We start from the raw sequence: 19,603 nt of genomic DNA, 5'->3' as shown, positions 1-19,603 counted from the left end.
AACAGTGGGGTTTGTGTTGTGCTCTGCTGCACATTTTTCCTTCTTTAGGGCTAGCTGCAGACCCCTGTGCTTGGATGCATAAACAGACCTCAGTTGCTTGCGTTTCTGACAGGTTCCCTCCCACTGACACATACCTTAAGGTCTTTATTATCATACCTATTTCAACAGTGAGATACAAATTTGGGAGAAAGGCAGGAAACTGATGACATATGTACCTCAGAAAGGGCATCAGGGTGTATTCCAGTGCTGACGTGGTTTTCCTCATGTGTCCTAAAAGATGAGTTGGAAGATGCGATGTGGGGAGGAAAGAAGACTAGAAAATGACAGAGTGGGAATGAAGGAAGCTTGCTTTCAATGTCAGTTTCTTACCAGGATACATCTTTACATGTTTGTCATTCCTTTCCCTTCTCTTTCTTGCATCCTGCTGTCCCTTAACGCCTTGTTTTGCTGACAGAGGAATTGCACTTCTTCAGAAATTTCAAGCAATGAGGCAAACTTCCTGGATTTTTCTATTCATTGTGTGTTTTGCACAGAACAAGTAGAGGTTCTCCCGCTTCATTCCCTTGCTGCCATCGGCTTTCTGTGCTCAGTTTTTTACACAAGCCCTCTTATTTTCATAGCCACACTACATGTCACTATTTATGGTTAGCATTCTTGTAGAACAGAGACAGTTTGGTGTAGCACTTAAAGGGACCGGGCTAGAAACCAGGAGACCATGAGTTCTAGTTCTGCTTTAGGCACGAAGCCGGCTGGGTGACCTTGGGCTAGTCACTCTCTCTCAGCCCTGGGAAGCAGGCAATGGCAAACCACTTCTGAAAAATGTTGGGATTTGTCCAGGCAGTGGCCAGGAGTCAAGACTAACTTGAAGGTGAAACACACAAACACACACACACACACACACACCCTGAAACTCTTTACAGGGGTTGGCAGGTTAGGTTCCAGAAGTAGATCTCTGCCCTGCAGAGTGACATCTGAGAGCCCCAGTGGGCCCATAGATATCTTCCTTACTGTCCGCCAGCAGCTACCACTGCTGATTTTCTGTACTGCTTTTATTTTGAAAAAAAAAGGGGAAACTGACATACTTCAATGCGGGGTGGTAGCGTTCCACATCTTCTCTATTTCCAAAGGGACTCAGGGGCTCGTGAGTTTTCCTAGAAAATAAAATTATGATAATTCCAACCCTGGGCTTTCTTTGGAATTGTGCCCACTCTCCCAGAGAAAAGAACAGAGATACACGGGGAAAAGAGAGCATCCTGCAGAAAGAAAATACCGTACAGCCAATGGCAAGTAGGTTGCTGATAAACCCAAACTTTTAAAATATTATATCCACAGGGCAACCCCCACCCAGCAGCCATTTGCAAGTCTGCCTATAACATTTTCTCAGCATGTCAGATGTTGCTATGAGCCGAACCACACTGGGGACTCCTGGCTCCCGCAGTAAATCAACACTATCCCTACCTCCTAATAGTTCCATAGGCAAGGTGGGTTTTTTTTTAAATTTTCACTTAATTGTATATTTTACATGCAGGGAATCCCAGATTTGAATTCAGAATACACCTTACCCATTCACCAAACACCTTTCGCAAGTTCTACCAGGAAATTTTAAGTTTTTACTGGATAAGAGATCAGTTGCTATCAGCAACGGAGTAGAGATGAACTTTCCGTTGTCTTGTGCTGGTGCCAATGAAAACTCTCTTAAGATCTTGTTCCAGTGGAGGAGTTGTTTACTGGAGGGGGACAGGGGTGCAGTTCTTCAGGAAGAGCTAAGGTGGTCTTTCCTCCACAAGCGTCTTGCCCCTGTACCCTGCTCTTAGGCTTTCTGATACCTCCATAATTCTTAGTGGGGCTCTTTCTAGCTAGATTCCAACACAAAAAAATGAAAAGTTTTTATTTTCAGTGAGTGCTACTAGTCAAAGTTAAGAGATTTTCCTGCCTACAGGCCCTGTGTGCGTGTGTGCGTGTGTGTGTCTGTGTGTCTGTGTGAAAGGTCAGGAGTCATATGTAAGGAAGAAATGATAAATGAGAGAAAAAGGTAGAAAGAGAAGGGGGCTGCTATGTTGAGGTTCTATCCATCCATTCTTGAACTGGCAGAAAACTATATTAGCATGAAATTAGCTGTCCCCAGTGCTGCAATCCCTATCCTATATCACCTGACTTCCCTCCATATTAATACAGGTGGTCCTCATTCAACAACCACTCATTCAGTGACCATTCAAATTTACGATGGCACTGAACAAGTAGTTACTACTGGACATCGTACTTATGGCCTTCTCAGCATCCCATGGTCATGTGGTCATCATTTGTGACCTTCCCTGCCAGCTTCCCACAAGCAACGTCAATGGGGAAGCCAGCAGGAAGTTAGTTGGAAGTCACGGTCACATGAGGTCCTCGCTTAATGAAGGCAGCCAGGACTGCCATCACTAAGTGGTGTGGTCACATGGTTTTCTAACTTATGACCGCACTGCATAACAGCAGAGTTTCCAGTCCCAATTAATGTCGTTAAACGAGGACTACCTGTAAGTAACAAAACTCAACAGATTTTTAGATATCTTGAGACCATCCTTGGATGGTGCTGGACCAAGGGGGAAAATTCCATTTTAACACCAACACAGCTCAGAAAGATTTGTGAGATCTGACTCACTTATGGGCTGGGGATGATGTGAAGGCCACATCATGGGGACCCAGTACAAAATAAAAAAGATGTTGCCAGGGATCTGATCCAAAGAGGAGAGGCACTTTATGGTGGGTGGCTCCCCTTACTTTGGGCAAACTTCTGGCCCACAGGTCAAATATATTTTCCCTGCCCCTGCTCTATGGATGCCAAAGAAGGTAACCCTGTTGAATCCCATCCCCAAATCAAAAACCCACCTCAAAAGAATGTAAGATGGCAACCGCTCTTATCACATTTCCTCTGGAAATAATTTTACTCCACATCCCCACCCCCCAAAAAGCTGATTTTGAGGTGGATGGAACAGCTAACAACGTAAAATAGCCCTTGTTAATCAGTATAGTCTTAAGCCATTCCTACATGGCATCTTCACTGATCCATAACCCCTTGTAGTAGGGACTCCCTTGGACTTGGTTTAACGTTGTATGTGCTACCTCTGATATTTTGTTCACCCTCCCTCTGCCCATGTTGTCTTTTCAAATCTTTTCCAGTTATCTTATTCTCAGATATAAAGCATTTTTATAGTGGTATCAGGATATTTTCAGTACTGAACTCATGGAGTAATGGAACTGCAAGGAGGTCACCCAGAGTCACCTGCGGAGGAATTGATACAGCCAGAAAAGAAATGCAGAGAGCTTGCTGTTCTCTGGACCGTAATTCCTCTTACAGTCAGACATACAGTAGCCTTCTGCAGGTAAGCACAATCTGAAGGATTTAGAGGGTCAGAAAACTAAGAATTATTTGTCTTCCTGTTGCAGGAGAGAAAAGCATCCCTACCTGCTTCCCCAACATGGACTCCACAGCTGATAAGGCGACAGTCCAGCAGCTTAGAGGGCTGGATGAGCCCAGCCCAAACTCCAGAATCTGAGGAAGGACTTACTGAAGCCTTTCGAGCAGCCAGTGTCATGACTCCACCTCCCCCCATGTCTCCATCATGGAGCGAAAGATCTCTGTCCCCATTTCGACAGGAGATTGACCCAAAGTCCAACCGGCAGATGCAGGTGCTGTTGGCAAGAAATATCATAAATGCTGCCCGGAGAAAGAGCTCTTCTCCCAAGATCACTGGGGTAGAAAACTTCAGGCCCTTCACTCCCCCTGTTGCTTGCCCCAATGTGTCATCCACTGGTGGAAGTCCTAAGAATATGGGTAATCATTCTCCAAGCCCACTGCAATCACCCAAGCCAACGAGAATGGATGGATACAGACGTGTCTCCCTCCCCATCTCAGCTGCTCCACCACAGGCTAGTGCATCATCAAACAACAGCCCCAGGTTGCTAGGCATCAAATCTCCAACCTTTAAAAGCCCACTGCAATCACCAAAAGCAGTGAGGATGAATGGAAACCAATGCTTCATGCTGCCTACCAGAACTGGAGCATCCCAGTTCAATGCTTCAACGAGCCATAATGGCCCAAGTACAATGGGCACTTGTTCTGAACCCCACAAGGATCCAGAGCCAGTTCAAAAAGCCACAGTCTTGGATAGCCATAGGATCTTCACATTGCCAGCCAACACCAGCAGGATATCATGCACCAATCCGAAAAACCCGGATGCTGCTTCTCCCACTATCCAAAGCCCCCTGCTGTCTCCCACAATGAAGCGCTCCACTTCCATGTCACCCACCAACTCCGAGGCATCCATGGACTCTGATTGCTCCGGGGTCAAATCACCCAGCATCCGGAGCTTCAACATTTGTCCACGGGGCTGGAATGGCAGCATGAGGCTGAAACGGGGAAGCCTCACAACAGAAGCATCCTGTACCTCCTAAACATGGGCCAAGAGATGTGAATCAAAAAAAAGTTGTGAAAGCTGTTGCCAAAATATTTATGCAAGTCCATACATGCATAATCCTGCCAACCTAATTAAGCCCCAGGAGGAGGAAGCGCATCTGTGAAGATGTAACACCTTCTCTCCAAGCCTGCCACTTCTCTTCTTGGGGACTTTAGAGAACAGAATAGGACCTATTGATGAGAAACTCTTCTCTCACAACTGCCTGCCAAGGAGGAAATGTGGCTCAGCCTCCACCCCTGCAGGAGATCCATTTCAACAAGATCCTTGTTAGCTTTCTCCCCACTCTCTTTTGGGGAACATGCTTGACTTTCCCAGGTTCTGCTTTCTCCTTCTCAGCTAGACTGGAGCCTCCAAGGACTTCCTTGCTTGGGGGAAATTAGGAAGGATCTGATTGCTTTGGTTCCCTCTCTGAAATATCCTGTGGGAGAAGGACATGGAGCCCACAGCAGAATCCCCTATGGACTCTCAGTGAGTGGACAGTGAGAGAGGAAAGCCAGCTTTAAGTCCATGTTTCACTTCCATGGAACAGTTGCTGTCGTTTTGCTCTACTTTGATGGAGCTGATTGTCAGTCGGCTTCCACTGCAACAGCCTGAAGGAAGGAAGGAAGGAAGGAAGCAGAAAAAAGAATGAGCCAGAAGCCCACTCACAAGTTGTCCTTGGTGCCTCATATGCACGGGGTAGCTTTGCCTCCAAGTATAAGAGCTGACTTTATATAAATCAAATGAAGTGAAGAAGGTTGTCTTGCAGCCTTTTGTTCTCTGGACGGCTGGGGCTGAGTCCCAAGAGGACGAAGGATGGATTCCAGCTACACTCCAAGTATTCCTCCATCCAGATTGGAAGATGCCACATAGGAGTACAAAGTGCAGGCGCTTCCAAGCTTCCTGGAAATGCCACCAAAGCCAGCCAATCTGGGTTTGTGACAGTGAGGATGCCCAGGGGTTTCCAGTTAACATGCAGCAATGGGGGTCTGTCCCCAGTGACCTCACAACCCTTGCCATGACTTCAGGGACTGAGTGCACAGTGAGCAATGGTTCTGGTACCACCAGTCACCAGGAGAGAGTTCTTCCAGTCTCTTCTACTGCTTCATAGTTTACCAGATACAAGAAGGCAGAGCTATCTAACATAGCCCTCTGGGCAGGATTAACAAAGGGTAGTCACAACATTCCTTGGTTAGTAAGCCCAAAGTAATGCCCCTTCTGCCAACCCCCTTCAGGTAGGTGGAAGCTACCTCCAGTTGCTTCTTGCATAAGGTTTGGAAAGCAAGAGATGGAGAAGTAAGCTCAACCCCTGAAAGGGGCAGGAACAATGTCCCAGCAAAGGAAGTTATACCCAAGACTCCAGAGAAGTTCAGCAGAGCTGTCCCCTAACCACAGCAACCTATTAGACACTTCATGGGCCACTTGACTTTCTCCTGTATCTATCTCGGCCCCAGACGTAGAGGCCAAGGCACAGAGGCTGAAGCAATAGCCTAACTGGGTGGAACAGAATACATGTTACATGCAGAGAATTCTCTCATTTGCATTCTGAGTAACATTCCACACTAGGAAAGGAAAGGGAAAGTGAGGAGCTGTTGCCTAAAACACACAAAGGTACCAAAATATACATAAGCCAGTGGGGTGGAAGATCCTATGTGGATGAGCTTGCTCAGGCCCCATTCCTTGCAATCTACCAAGGACTGCCTATCAAGGAAAATAGCAGATAAACCCAATAGGCTAAATTCCCTTCCAGTTTTCCTCTTTCCTCTCTCTTTGCCTTATCCCCCAGTACTATGCTCATAGCAACATCTACAAGGCATAGTACTGTGCCTGGTAGCAGCATCTATCCACTTACTCCCTCTGTATAACCAGACGAAACTCCTGATCTACCTCTGCTGAGCAGCAAAGAAAAACACACCTTGTATCATCATTGTCTTTATTGTTCAGCATCCAGAATGAAGGATTTCGTGAAATGTAAGATATGCGTATACGGGCACATTTCTCCTCTGGGTGTTACACTGGACCTCTATAACTGGCTTCATTCATTACATTAAGCCACAAAGCAGTGTCCTTGGTTGTGTGATGCGTGAGCCCAGTTTGAGTGTATGATAACTTGTTCTGTGCTGTACCTTGCCATGATCCTGCAGAGTAGAAGTGTTCATCCTTGTTTGAATGGAAGTGGCTGACTGGAGCAGGGTGGCTGGGGAAATAGGTCTCTTCCCACTGAACAAAATAATTCAGACAAGTCAAGAGAAGAGACCAGGGGAGAGGAGTAGTTTATACAGATTCCACAGCACAATTGTCCCTTGCTTTCCTTGGTGGTGTGCTTATCCTGCCCTCTCCAGTCATAGAAATAGAATAGGAATTGCTCTGCAGTATTTGTGTCCAAAGTCCCAGATGAGTTACCTATAAGAATTCTAGGCAAAGAGATATTAACAATGTGTTTTGTGATCTGGAGTCTAGCCAGCGTGAGCAAAGTGGGCCCTGCATATGTAAAATGTCCTCCACACATGGTTTCCTCTTACCTCTCAGTTCTGGCCACCTATGTCTTGCCCATTTTCTCTCTGGCTTATATGCTGTGTGATATGGTGTCATCTAGCTAATACATCAGCTGGCCTTGGCATGGACTGTGTCGTATCAGGTGTTTCCCTACTTGCCCTTCATTCAGCAGTCACCCTCTATTTTTATCCTGTAACCTTTAAGAACATTTATTTAGTATTAATTCAAATGGAGCCATGGGCACCCTCATCTTTGTTTTCTTCTGATCATGCAAAGCTTATGTAGGAGATGAGATGGAGGAGGCTCTGGGCTGTGGGTACCTTGGAAACATACCAGCATAAACTCAGCCAAGCTTACCACATAGCCCTTATATTACATTTGCTTTAGCAGTATAAATTCCCTGCAGGAACATTTTGAAGTTTTCCTTTTAAGGGTGAGGAGAAGTGAGATACTGGGGCCAAGCTGGTCTAACAAGCAAACACTCCTGAAGTCTTGTGAAACTCAAGGCCTTCAGGTTTATATGATATACAGAGCAAAAGAATCAGGAAAAAATGGGATTACTACATCCAGGCATTTTCAGAAATATGGAAAATGTTTATGTAGGGGAGGAATCATAGATTACTGATGGAGTAGAAATGCTTGGCTTGCAGTAAATTTAGTCCCAGCATTTCCAACTCAGGCTGTGAAAGAGTCCAATCTGAAGCTCTAGGGAGCAACTATCAGTCACTGAGGTTCTTCCCCAGCATACTGCCTTCTGACATGTTAGACCTCAACTCTTTCAATTCTCAGCTAGCTCATCTAGAAGGGACTTGGTTGAGGAAGGCTTTGGTAAATAATCATGAGCTTGACAAGCATGTGGTTCCTATGTGCACATATCATGTTCACATATCAAGGTGACATTTTTGCATGGAAGCTTTATATAGTCATTCAGCCCTAGTGCCCTTACTCTTCTCAATCCATGGTAGGAAGAGCCAGCCAACTCACATCTAGACTTCCTCCTAATATCATTTAGGAATTTGGTCACAAAGCAAAATACAGATTCTCCTGCTGCTGGAAGGACCCATCCTCTGCCTTGACTAAGAAGAGTGGAAGAATTCAAAGAATAATAAAAAACACCCAGTGCTACAAAATAGTTGCTACCCTGCCACTGCTTGGCTTCTTGGTACTTTGCTGCTACTCCGGTTTCCCCTGAGAAATGGCAAGGGAGAGAATCACACACTGAACCCTGCCACTAGGACACTATCTGGCCAAAGCGATCCATTTCATCCAACAGGCAGGGGGCATATGGAACATCAAGGTGTCATTCTCAGCACTAGGAGGACAGCCAACACGTTTAGAGAAACAGAAAAGGGGGGGGGGAGAGAGAGAGAGATGACAAGGAAAGGCCAATGGCACCCTCTAGGGCTTCATGGCATCAAGTGCAAGGTTTTATCCTTAGAAGAAAGGGAAAATAAATCTGCCATTGAGAACGCAGAGCTTAAGAGTAAGATTGTTGAGAAGATCTTGGTTAGTAAGATGAAGGAAATGCTGCATGTCAAGTGTTAAGAGTACGAGAAGGTGTTCAAAAGAGGTATCAAGAATCTGTAAAGGCCATTTTTCTCCCTGATCCATGAAATCTTGGTTGCTGTTCACAGCTTAAGGAAGCAAAAGCAGAGCTTGGCCCAGGAAACTGAAAAACATGAAATAGAGTCTCAAGAGTCCCACCTTCCTGTTTTATTCCAGGAACAAAGCCCCATCTTCCCTTAAGTGGGGGACTGGTAAAAAGGCAGCCATGAGGCACGCTTGTTCTTCTGAATACTGGCAGTGTAAAATCTCTGTGTCTTCAGATTCTGTGTGTAAATAGCAACTGGGACTTCTGTCATGATGACTCTGCAATACAGTGGATATCCATATTTCCAAACTGTTAAGTTAATGGATGCAGTTTGATAATATATTATGATGCCTTTTCCCCTTTGGTTATTTTCTATTACGGGACTAGCTCATTTATCAGACATGCCTTATTTCACAGAAATATATCCCATGTGTACAGGGGGATAGCAAGTTGACTTAAGGGCATATTAAATATTTGTATGACCCCTCCCCTGCTAACTTATAGTGCAATCCTATACATATTGTCTCAGAAGTCGCCTTTTCTCTAGTCCCCCATACAGGTATGTAAGATTTCATTCTACGATATTCATCCACCACTGCCCTGTATCTAAAGGAGAGGCCATACCTACTTTGCACACACCTGAACTCCGTTTTTGCTGTGAGAAATCCCAAAAGGCAGGATTTATTGCTGTGTTTTCATGAGCAAAATGGTTTCTTGATTTAGATCTGCCTGTACAGCAAAGGTGCAGTTTCTGTTCATGTCACTGTTTTTCTAGGGTTGTCTTCCAGAAAATAATGCACAAAAGGTTGGAGGCATTATTATCCTTACTCTAACATGCTGATTGTGTCAAAACTGATGGCTGAGTTCCTCCGAATCACAGAAGAATTGAGCAGGTGGAAAGATGTAGTTAATTAAGGCTACAATTCTGTACAGGTGGTCCTCATTTAGCAAATATTGGTATCATTTATAATTTTATTGAATTTTAAATTGTTTTTACTGTGAACCGCCCAGGGTCCCCCATGTGGGGGAGATGGGCAGTGATAAAAATCTGATAAATAAATAATAAATAATAAAATAACTGCCTTGTTTAGCTACCATTCGTGGTTACAATGGCGATGAAAAAGTAACTTTACAACCAATCTTCGCATTTACGACCTTTGCAGGTCTGTAAAGCAAAGGAAAATTGAAGTATGATTGTAAGCACAGTTGCAGTTTCACTTAGTGACTGCTTTGCTTAATAACTGAGTTGCTGGTCCCAATTGTGCTTGCTAAATGAGGACTACCTGTATACACTTTGCTTGGAGTAAGGCTTTTTGAAAACCAGAGGACTTACTTATAAGGAGACAAGGGTAAACTTGTACTACAGATGATGATGATGATGATGATGCACTTAGGGGCCTTGGGGACAATTTACACCTTTTTGACTTGTGAGTCATCTTATTTCTGAATGTATCACTGAGAGCATGTAAGGCTTGCTGTATCCCTTCATCTGATACTGCTTGCATCAGCACCATGCCATACATCTATATAAAAAGCTCCAAAATAAATCAGACATTAGCCCATACAGCCTGGTTATCAATCATGCATCATTTTGGAATTAAACTTTGTTATGCCGAAATACACCCACCTTTGTTATGTCCATATGTAGTCTCTGTGGGTTTACCCACATACTCATAGAAACCATGTAGGAAAGGGAAGAATGAAACTTCTCAAATGGCAGTCAATCAACAAAAAATCTGGAAACTAGAAATAGTAATAAGATAGCAGTACATATATGGGCTGCAAAAATCAGAAGTTTCTACATCACTTTGCTGCCATCTAGCCATCGTCTGGGGGTCTGCAGCCCAAATATTCAATCCTAAATAAGATTGCCAGTTTGGTGCAGTAGTTTAAGGCACCAGGCTAGAAACCGGGAGACGGCGAGTTTTAGTCCTGCCTTAAGCACAAAGCCAGCTGGGTGACCTTGGGCCAGTCAGATTCCCTCAGCCCTAAGAAGGAGACAATGGCAAACCACTTCTAAAATCTTGCCAAGAAAACTGCAGGGACTTGTCTAGGCAATCACCAGGAGTGGGTAGGTAGGTAGGTGGGTAGGTAGGTAGGTAGGTAGGTAGGTAGGTAGGTAGGTAGGAAGGAAGGAAGGAAGGAAGGAAGGAAGGAAAGATTGCAAAACAATTATAGGAACACAACACACTAAGGTCACACACTGATAAAGCAAGACTCTACAAAAACAAGTTTATACTTAATTAAATTCATTTATTTAAATAAATACCATTTCCATCCCAAAGCTGGTACCAAAATGAACCCTTCTCTCCCCAGAAAAGCTGAATAAAAATCAGGTATAAAGCATCACTGTAATGTGTTTTTCTGGAAAAAAAAATAGAAGTGTCCACCCCTTTTCTAGTTTATGTTTGAGTTATAAAGTCTGGTTCAGCGGTCTTTCAGCGCAGAAAATCAGATTCATTCACTACAAAGACATTTCTTTGTGTCTTTACATCTTCCAACCTCCACTAGAACCATAATGGTACACATAAGAATATAAGAAGAACCCTGATGGATCAGCAGAAGATGCATTTGGTCCAGCCTTGTGTTCCAAAGCCATCCAGATGCTGGTGATGACCTCTGTAGAGGAGATGGGAGGTGGCCTTGAAGAAGGTATTCAACAGCCCTTACACAAACACCAGCTTAGTCCTGGAAGGAGGGAAGGAGTGAGAAAGAAACTCAAGATACCTGGATTCTGTTTGGTATAAGGGGTGGGGGAAAGGGGAGAGAAAGAATCTCTGTCTGGCTTTCTAGATTCTATAATTATAGCCTGCAACAACAAAATAGAGTTCCAGTAGTCCTTGTGGAATCTGTTTCCTGACCTGCTTACCTTGAAAAGGTGACAACCACACTGCCTTTTTAGCTTGTATTGGTGTCATTGCCTTTGGCTATATTTAAGAAAAATATAACCACAACAAACTTTGTAATTGAGCATATTCAAGAAATGGGCTTTAGGACTTGCCAAGACTTTTCCTCTGCTGCATACATCTTCTGTAAGAGGAAGTAAACTCTTGATAGAACATCTTCCATTCTAGGTCCCAAATAAGCTTGGGAGGGTCCAGGTTGGAAGAGGATCCTATGACTTGTTTATATGTACACTATACAGTCTCCAATCTATTTCTCCATCAACATCCTTTTTAATGTCATGGTTGATCATGGTTTTTCCTCTGCTGATGAGTTATGCATGTTCCAATCCAGCAGTAGCACAGTTAGTCCAGAGGCAGCATCCCTGAATCCATACAACCAGTTTCTCAAAGTTTTACCCTCAACGGCACCTGACATAATGGAAGAAAGAAAGCAGAACATTTATGATTATCCTGAGATTCTTCTGTTTTGACCACAGGCAGGGGTGATGCACATAAAAAGGGGATTGTGCTTTGATTGCACAGTTGTAGCTGCCATCTTGACTTTTTTGACTCCCTCAACGTCCCTGACCACAGGGAACATTTATGAGGCATTCTTTTCAGAGATTAATTTTCAATGTACACACACAGCCGAGCAATAAATAATCAACAAGCATTTGATTTTAACAGCTGATCAGGTTTACATGGCCTCCCACTTTTCTACAATTGCAGCACTATGCTTTTGGCTCATGCAAACATCATAAACACAAGTGGTCTTTCAACCATCTCCAATTTCACCCACAGTTTCAACACTGAATGCTGGAGAATGGCATTTGACAGTGGCATAAATACAGTGAATGCTGCAGAATATTTATTCACATATTACCACAATCCCTCACTTGCATGTGGGGAAAATACACTGGGACAGCAGTGCTTTACAAATGAAAGGGGCTGCAGGATAGCATCTACCAAGCTCAATATTTGTCAAATAGTTTTATTATCTGAGACATGAATCAGTAGATACAATTCATCAACCGTATTCCATGTGGGAGAATTATTTAAGTTCAGATCAATCATACTGTGCTGAAAATGCCAATTAGTAGGCTTTATACTAACCTCTGAAACTCCAGTGGGAAAAAAATTAGCACAAGAGGGTAGCAACTGTAAATTAAAATGATTGAATGGCTTTATTTCTGGCCCTCTAATGGAGGTGGTGATTGAGTTTGGACATGGAACAGATAATTGTACCCTGAAGAGATTGTTTTCCCCAATATTTTAGTCTGCAAGGGAAACATTGCATTGCATTGTGCTATATGTATTTTCTAGCCCACTTAAAATCAGGTGAGAAGATTGAACTGAGATTCATTACTGAAACATTTATTCTTGATCTGAACATTTCCATCAGCTTTACTTGCGATCTTACATTGCTTTGTATTTCTCTCCTCTGCTTAAAGATGGTGGGGTGGGATATCATTGCCAGAACTGGTACTTTTGGCAGGTTCTGTAGCTGTTGGGTCTAATAGTCATCTTTTAGGGCTGGTTCTTCCTCTTCTGTCTGCTATAGATGAATGACATGTACAGTATAAGAAGAAGATAGAATCAGTGGACATCACTGTGGTTCCCTGGATTCAACCTTACAGAAGACAATCCTGTCTTTGAAAAGGCTATTATTGGAAAAAAATCCCCACTTGAAAGGCCGCCCATTCCAAGATCAAGAACCATTTGAAGGATTGCCTAGACCAGGAGAAAGAACAGACCTCTTGAAATCACCCATCAGTTGCAATTTGCCCTTGAACAATAACACAGCACACATATAGGTCATCTTGTCCTGGTTGTTCCTGCAAGGTTGAGCTGCATTGAGTTTCTGTTTAAATCACAGTTTAAACAAATTTGTCACCACCCATCTCCTCCTGGTGGGAGGAGATGGGTGGTGACAAATTTGATAAATAAATAAATAAATTTTAAATGTGCTTATGCATTGTCTATATATCTAGCATATATATGCCTTCTCTTTTGAGGATCAATTTCCTCTGTAGTGGTCTGGGTAAGCAGCCAGAAACCCTAGCCAATGCTTAATCCATAGCTGCATATTTGCGAGGAATTACAGAAATGAAAAGAGAAAGGAGACGTATTTATGGGAAAGGGAATGCAAATGAGAAGAAGCCCACTCACAAAGCATCTGCTGTTCCCCTGTTGACCTACCTGTGGCAAGAGGACTGCCCTACTTTTCTTCCTTTATCACCCAACTAAATGGATGGCAATTTTTCTGAGATAATGGCCCTCCTCCAGCAGAGCAAACAAGCACACAAACAAAAACTCACTTTGGTTTGCTTAACAACTAACTGGGCATCAATTATTTTAGCACAGGCATGCTTAAGGAGAAGACAGCTCATCCAGAGAAACTAAGCTGAGTAGAATATAAAATAGGGTAATATTTCTCTATTTATATTCCACTTGCTATTTTCTTGCACCTGAATAACCGGATTCAATAGAATGGAAAAATGGAAGTTTCTTTTCTGTCTCTGCATACTTCTTATAGTCTCATTGTTCCTTGTACTGAAATAAAAACAATAATTAGCATCATGTATTATGTGCTTTTACTAAGGTGAGGTACAGCTCAAAACAAAAACACGATTGTTTCAAACTTATATTACATCTGCCCATGTAATGTTTAGCTGAAGCTTCAGAAAGTGAATTAGCATTACATAGTCACTTTTTAGACACAAATGTAGTGCTCTTTTGATACAGTTTTTTAAATCCATCTTTAGCAGGTTTTTGAAAGAGCAATACACCTATCTAAAAAAAAGAACTTGATGTTATAGTTAATCTACACCAAGAAAAAAAAAATCTAGATTCTGACAGTTCTTTGTTGTTGAGTCTGTCCCAAATTAGTGTGTTACAGGTTTTCTGCTGTTTTTGCTGGCAAGGAGTATCCTGTGGCCACACTTTCTCCTGGTTGTAAACCCATTTTTACAAACAGCCAGACAGATCAGCAGTGTGGGCCAGCTCCATGCCAATGACCTGCCACTCAGAAGATGGCTAAAGCCTCTGTCCCACGCACCTGCCCACAACTGCCCAAATTCACACCACCTACAGTTAAGACAGCAATTTTTTGGATGTGATGCTGGATTGAGGAAGAAACACAATCCGGGGAATCTAAAAATCACTGCTCTTAAACTGTCTTACATTAAAGCTGAAGAGCAGCACCAGTCACAGCCTCATCCTCAGGCACTATAGAGCTCAATAGTCATTGTAAGAGCAGTTTAGGCCAGCATACTTTCTTGCCGCTAAATTGACTGGAGGGAGGCAAATTAAAACTGAATGAGGAACAAACTGGCATGGAAGCACCTTAAGGAGAGGAGTTAAAAATGGCTGGTCTCTGCCTTTTCTCTCCTTTTCTCCCTGCTAAAACCTAATGTGAAAGTGGGGCATGTTGACTTAGGTGGTCAGTTATGACTGCTACTAGTTTCAAGAGAAGTGATGTAAAATAGAAGTAATCAGACAAACTTTAGCACATCAAGTTACCATGAGAGAGAGAGAGAGAGAGATGCAAGAAGTAGACAGCTATGGTTGTTACCATCATTTTTATATTCTATTGTTTCTGCTACTTTTTTTCCCTGTTGCTGTTGGCTTGCATTGTTTTTAATTGATGTGTGTGGTGAATTCTGCCCCAAAATCTCTTCCTGAAAGCAAAATATAATGCAAATAGCAGCAGCAACTAAAGCAACAACTAAACTACATGCCTGAATGCATCCATTAGAGAACAAGCCCTAGTTGAAAGGGGAGTGGTGGGGAGAGGTGGGATTGGCTTCCAAATGAGTTTGGCCTGTCAATCAGTCAGTCTGAAATACTTTGCATGTACTTCTCTTCCACTATTTGGAGGGCAGAAATGAGAAGTGGTGGAAACATTCAGTCTAATCCCCAGAAGAGTTAGAGTATCCCTCCTCACTGTGGGACTATCTATTTTTTATTGTAGAAAGATCACAGGAAATTTTAAAGTGACCCTACCCCTGGCCCACCCCCACTCCCAAAAGGAATCCGGCTGGTCTTCCTTTTTTCTTTCTTTTTCTTGCCCTGGGACAAACCTGGGGTTGGCAGCAATCACTGATATTTTAAAATGGCTTGAAACAAAAGGCAATGATAGATTTAGATCTGATGCTGTTGTAGTATTTGCACGACAGACTGATCTACAAGTGGCAAATGGCATTTTAAAGCAGCGGGTTGTATAAAATTAGTCTGTACACTAAGCTTATGATTTAGGGTATCCCTAAATCATAAGCTTTCATAAGCATGGAATCCAAGCGATTGAAACAAATAAGCCATGGTTAGAGTAATCATTGTTAAGTGTGTTGTGAAATCATAGCCTACAGAATATTCATATAATAAATAGCTAAATGTTTTCACTGTACAATTCTGCACCAGCTTTAACAGTGCATAGTACAAATGCTTCTGATTAAGGATCGGAAGTCACACTCAGTTTTATGAAGAGAACTGAGAACAGATCTGTCGGGTTCAAATATGCGATGGGAATAGCAGGGAATGTACCCCAGAGACACATTCCCCATTTATCTCTAATCCATATGCAAGCCTGTGCTTCCTTCACAACAGCTGAAGGTTTTCCTTTCCCACATTCACTTTTGGCACAAAATAATAATTGAATGCATTTGGTGCAATCTCATAGTTATTATCTCCAAAGAGAAGGGTGTAAAAACATATGTTGACAATCTGCTCCAAAGTAGTGAATAAACTCTATGCTTTTTTCAGAGTTGTTTTTTCTCCAGATGGAAGGCTTCCAATTGGACTAATCAAAAGGTATTGTGCTGCTATTTTCTCCCGAGCAAATTTTCCATGCTAACAAAAGAGATGGAAGAAGCAGTGGAAGCATGTAGAAGGGGTAAACATGGAAGATCATGTTACTTTGATCTCCCTTAATTAGCTTGCATGAATGATGCAAGCTAATTGCACACACAAGTACGCACGCGCACACATGAAGCCTAATCTGGAAGCATCTCTAATTGAGCAAGCTCTGTAAGCAATTAATTCTCAGACATTCAAACCCAGAAGCGAGAGCCAAGGTTTTAGAAGAAAGAAAATAGGCCAGATTCATGCTTTCCTGAGATGCTCCTACCTGCCTGGGCTGTGAGAGCCAAATGGTAAGAAGACAAGAAAGTGGGGAAAGAAGAGTGGCAGAGAGAGAAGAGGGCTTCTTTTCCCTTGCCCACCTTAGTATATGTGTGTGTATTTGATTTATGTAACTACTCACCTCACACAAGCAACTCTGGGCAGCTTACAAGATAAAAACAGAGAGACCCACTAAACATAACCCCTTGGCACCCAAGGATTCACAGTTGACCATACTCACCACCAATAGTAACAGAGCTCATCTCCCCACAACTCAAATGCCTGAGGAAACAGCCAGGTCTTTAATGCCTTACGAAAGGCTAACAGGGTTGTTTTGTTGTTTATTTGTTCAGTCACTTCTGACTCTTCGTGACTTCGTGGACCAGCCCATGCCAGAGCTTCCTGTTGGTCGTCAACACCCCCAGCTCCCTCAAGATTGAGTCCGTCACCTCTAGAATATCATCCATCCACCTTGCCCTTGGTCGGCCCCTCTTCCTTTTGCCTTCCACTCTCCCTAGCATCAGCATCTTCTCCAGGGTGTCCTGGCTTCTCATTATGTGGTCAAAGTATTTCAGTTTTGCCTTTAATATCATTCCCTCCAGTGAGCAGTCTGGCTTGATTTCCTGGAGGATGGACTGGTTGGATCTTCTTGCAGTCCAAGGCACTCTCAGAATTTTCCTCCAACACCACAGTTCAAAAGCATCTATCTTCCTTCTCTCAGCCTTCCTTATGGTCCAGCTCTCGCAGCCATATGTTACTACAGGGAACACCATTGCTTTAACTATGCGGGCCTTTGTTGTCAGTGTGATGTCTCTGCTCTTAACTATTTTATTGAGATTTGTTATTGCTCTCCTCCCAAGAATTAAACATCTTCTGATTTCCTGGCTGCAGTCAGTGTCTGCAGTAATCTTTGCACCTAGAAATACAAAGTCTGTCATTGCCCTTACGTTTTCTCCCTCTATTTGCCAGTTATCAATCAAGCTGGTTGCAATAATCTTGGTTTTTTTGAGGTTCAACTGCAACCCAGCTTTTGCACTTTCTTCTTTCACCTTCATCATAAGGCTCCTCAGTTCCTCTTCACTTTCAGCCATCAAAATGGTATCATCTGCATATCTGAGATTGTTAATGTTTCTTCCAGCGATTTTAACCCCAGCCTTGGATTCATCAAGCCCAGCACATCACATGATGTGTTCTGCATACAAGCTGAATAGGTAGGGTGAGAGTATACAGCCCTGCTGTACTCCTTTCCCAATCTTAAACCAGTCTGTTGTTCCGAGGTCTGTTCTTACTGTTGCTACTTGGTCGTTATACAGATTCTTCAGGAGGCAGACAAGATGACTTGGTATCCCCATACCGCTAAGAACTTGCCACAATTTGTTATGGTCCACACAGTCAAAGGCTTTAGAATAGTCAATAAAACAGAAATAGATGTTTTTCGGAAACTCCCTGGCTTTTCCCATTATCCAGCAGATATTGGCAATTTGGTCCCTAGTTCCTCTGCCTTTTCTAAACCCAGCTTGTACATCTGGCAATTCTCGCTCCATGAATTGCTGAAGTCTACCTTGCAGGACCTTGAGCATTACCTTACTGGCATGTGAAATGAGTGCCACTGTTCGATAGTTTGAGCATTCCTTAATGTTTCCCTTTTTTGGTATGGGGATATAAGTTGATTTTTTCCAATCTGATGGCCATTCTTGTGTTTTCCAAATTTGCTGGCATATAGCATGCATCACCTTTACAGCATCATCTTGCAAGATTTTGAACAGTTCAGCTGGGATGCCATTGTCTCCTGCTGCCTTGTTATTAGCAATGCTTCTTAAGGCCCATTCAACCTCACTCTTCAGGATGTCTGGCTCTAGCTCACTGACCACACCGTCAAAGCTATTCCCGATATTGTTATCCTTCCTATACAGGTCTTCTGTATATTCTTGCCACCTTTTCTTGATCTCTTCTTCTTCTGTTAGGTCCTTGCCATCTTTGTTTTTGATCATGCCCATTTTTGCCTGGAATTTACCTCCGATGTTTCTAATTTTCTGGAAGAGGTCTCTTGTCCTTCCTATTCTATTGTCTTCTTCCACTTCCGCACATTGCTTGTTTAAAAATAATTCCTTATCTCTTCTGGCTAACCTCTGGAATTTTGCATTTAATTGGGCATATCTCCCCCTATCACTGTTGCCTTTTGCTTTCCTTCTTTCTTGGGCTACTTCTAGTGTGGAGTCCTTGGTGCTTGCTGAGACTTGTTGTTTTCTTGCAGACGTTTCATTGCCAGACTAGGCAACATCTTCAGTGCAAAGAGGGAGTGGGCCTTGCTCTCAGTTTATGTACTATAGTTTGTCCAGCTTGTGTTGGTGGAGGCGTTGTTCTCTCCTTGGGAGTTCCTTGATTGGGCTGTTGCTTGCTGCTTGGCTGACTGACTTAGTTAATAGTTCCTTGATTAGAGTATAATGTACTGTTTGTTCATCTGGTGTTAATCCTAGTGTTAATCTTTGCATATCTGGGTGCTGATTGCTGTCGAGGAGGTGTTCTTGTCTTTTGGCTTTTCTATTGTCTCTTTTGAATGGTATGTAAATGCTGTGTACCTCTATGCGTCTGTTGATGGCTGCTTTGTCTGAGTGCCAGGCTTCCAGGAATTCTCTGGCGGTTTTGGATTTGGTTTGGTTTAGGATGCTCAGAGTTTCCCAGTTGAAACTATGGTTGAGTCTGTCCATGTATTCTTCTACTTCTAGTGTCTCAGCAGACAGCCATTTTGCCTTCTTGGTTTTCTCTTTCTTTGGGAGGTATTTTGTTGCCGCCTCCTGAACAATGTTGCAAACTTCTGTCCATAATTCTTCCGGGACCCTATCTACTAGATCTAGTCCCTTAAATCTATTCTTCACCTCCACTACATATTCAGGGTTGGGGCCATCCAGATATCTGGAGGATGGAGCAGGGGATGCTGTTCCACAGGCAGGTGCTGCCACTGAGAAGGCACGACTCTGGGGTTCAACAAGATCACATTCTTTAATAGAAGGGACTCTGAGCATGCCTTCTCTACAGTACTTGTTCTGGTGCGGCCGGCAGAAACAATACAGTAGAAG

General features: G+C 43.1%; 1 protein-coding gene across 1 annotated transcript in view; it reads left to right on the top strand.

Annotated features, from left to right (window-relative positions):
• SYNPO (synaptopodin) overlaps positions 1 to 10,145 on the top strand; it is a 67,737-nt gene extending 57,592 nt beyond the window's left edge. The window contains exon 3 of the mRNA XM_063292179.1: positions 3,427 to 10,145. Coding sequence (XP_063148249.1) covers positions 3,427 to 4,434 — 1,008 coding nt within the window. The 3' untranslated portion in view covers positions 4,435 to 10,145. The remainder of the gene's footprint in view (positions 1 to 3,426) is intronic.
• The last annotated feature ends 9,458 nt before the right edge of the window (positions 10,146 to 19,603 follow it).

Source organism: Candoia aspera, chromosome 2 (assembly GCF_035149785.1).
Source record: "Candoia aspera isolate rCanAsp1 chromosome 2, rCanAsp1.hap2, whole genome shotgun sequence".
NCBI lineage: Eukaryota > Metazoa > Chordata > Lepidosauria > Squamata > Boidae > Candoia > Candoia aspera.
The sequence above is the reverse complement of the archived record's forward strand: the minus strand, read 5'-3'. Positions and strand labels throughout refer to the sequence as shown.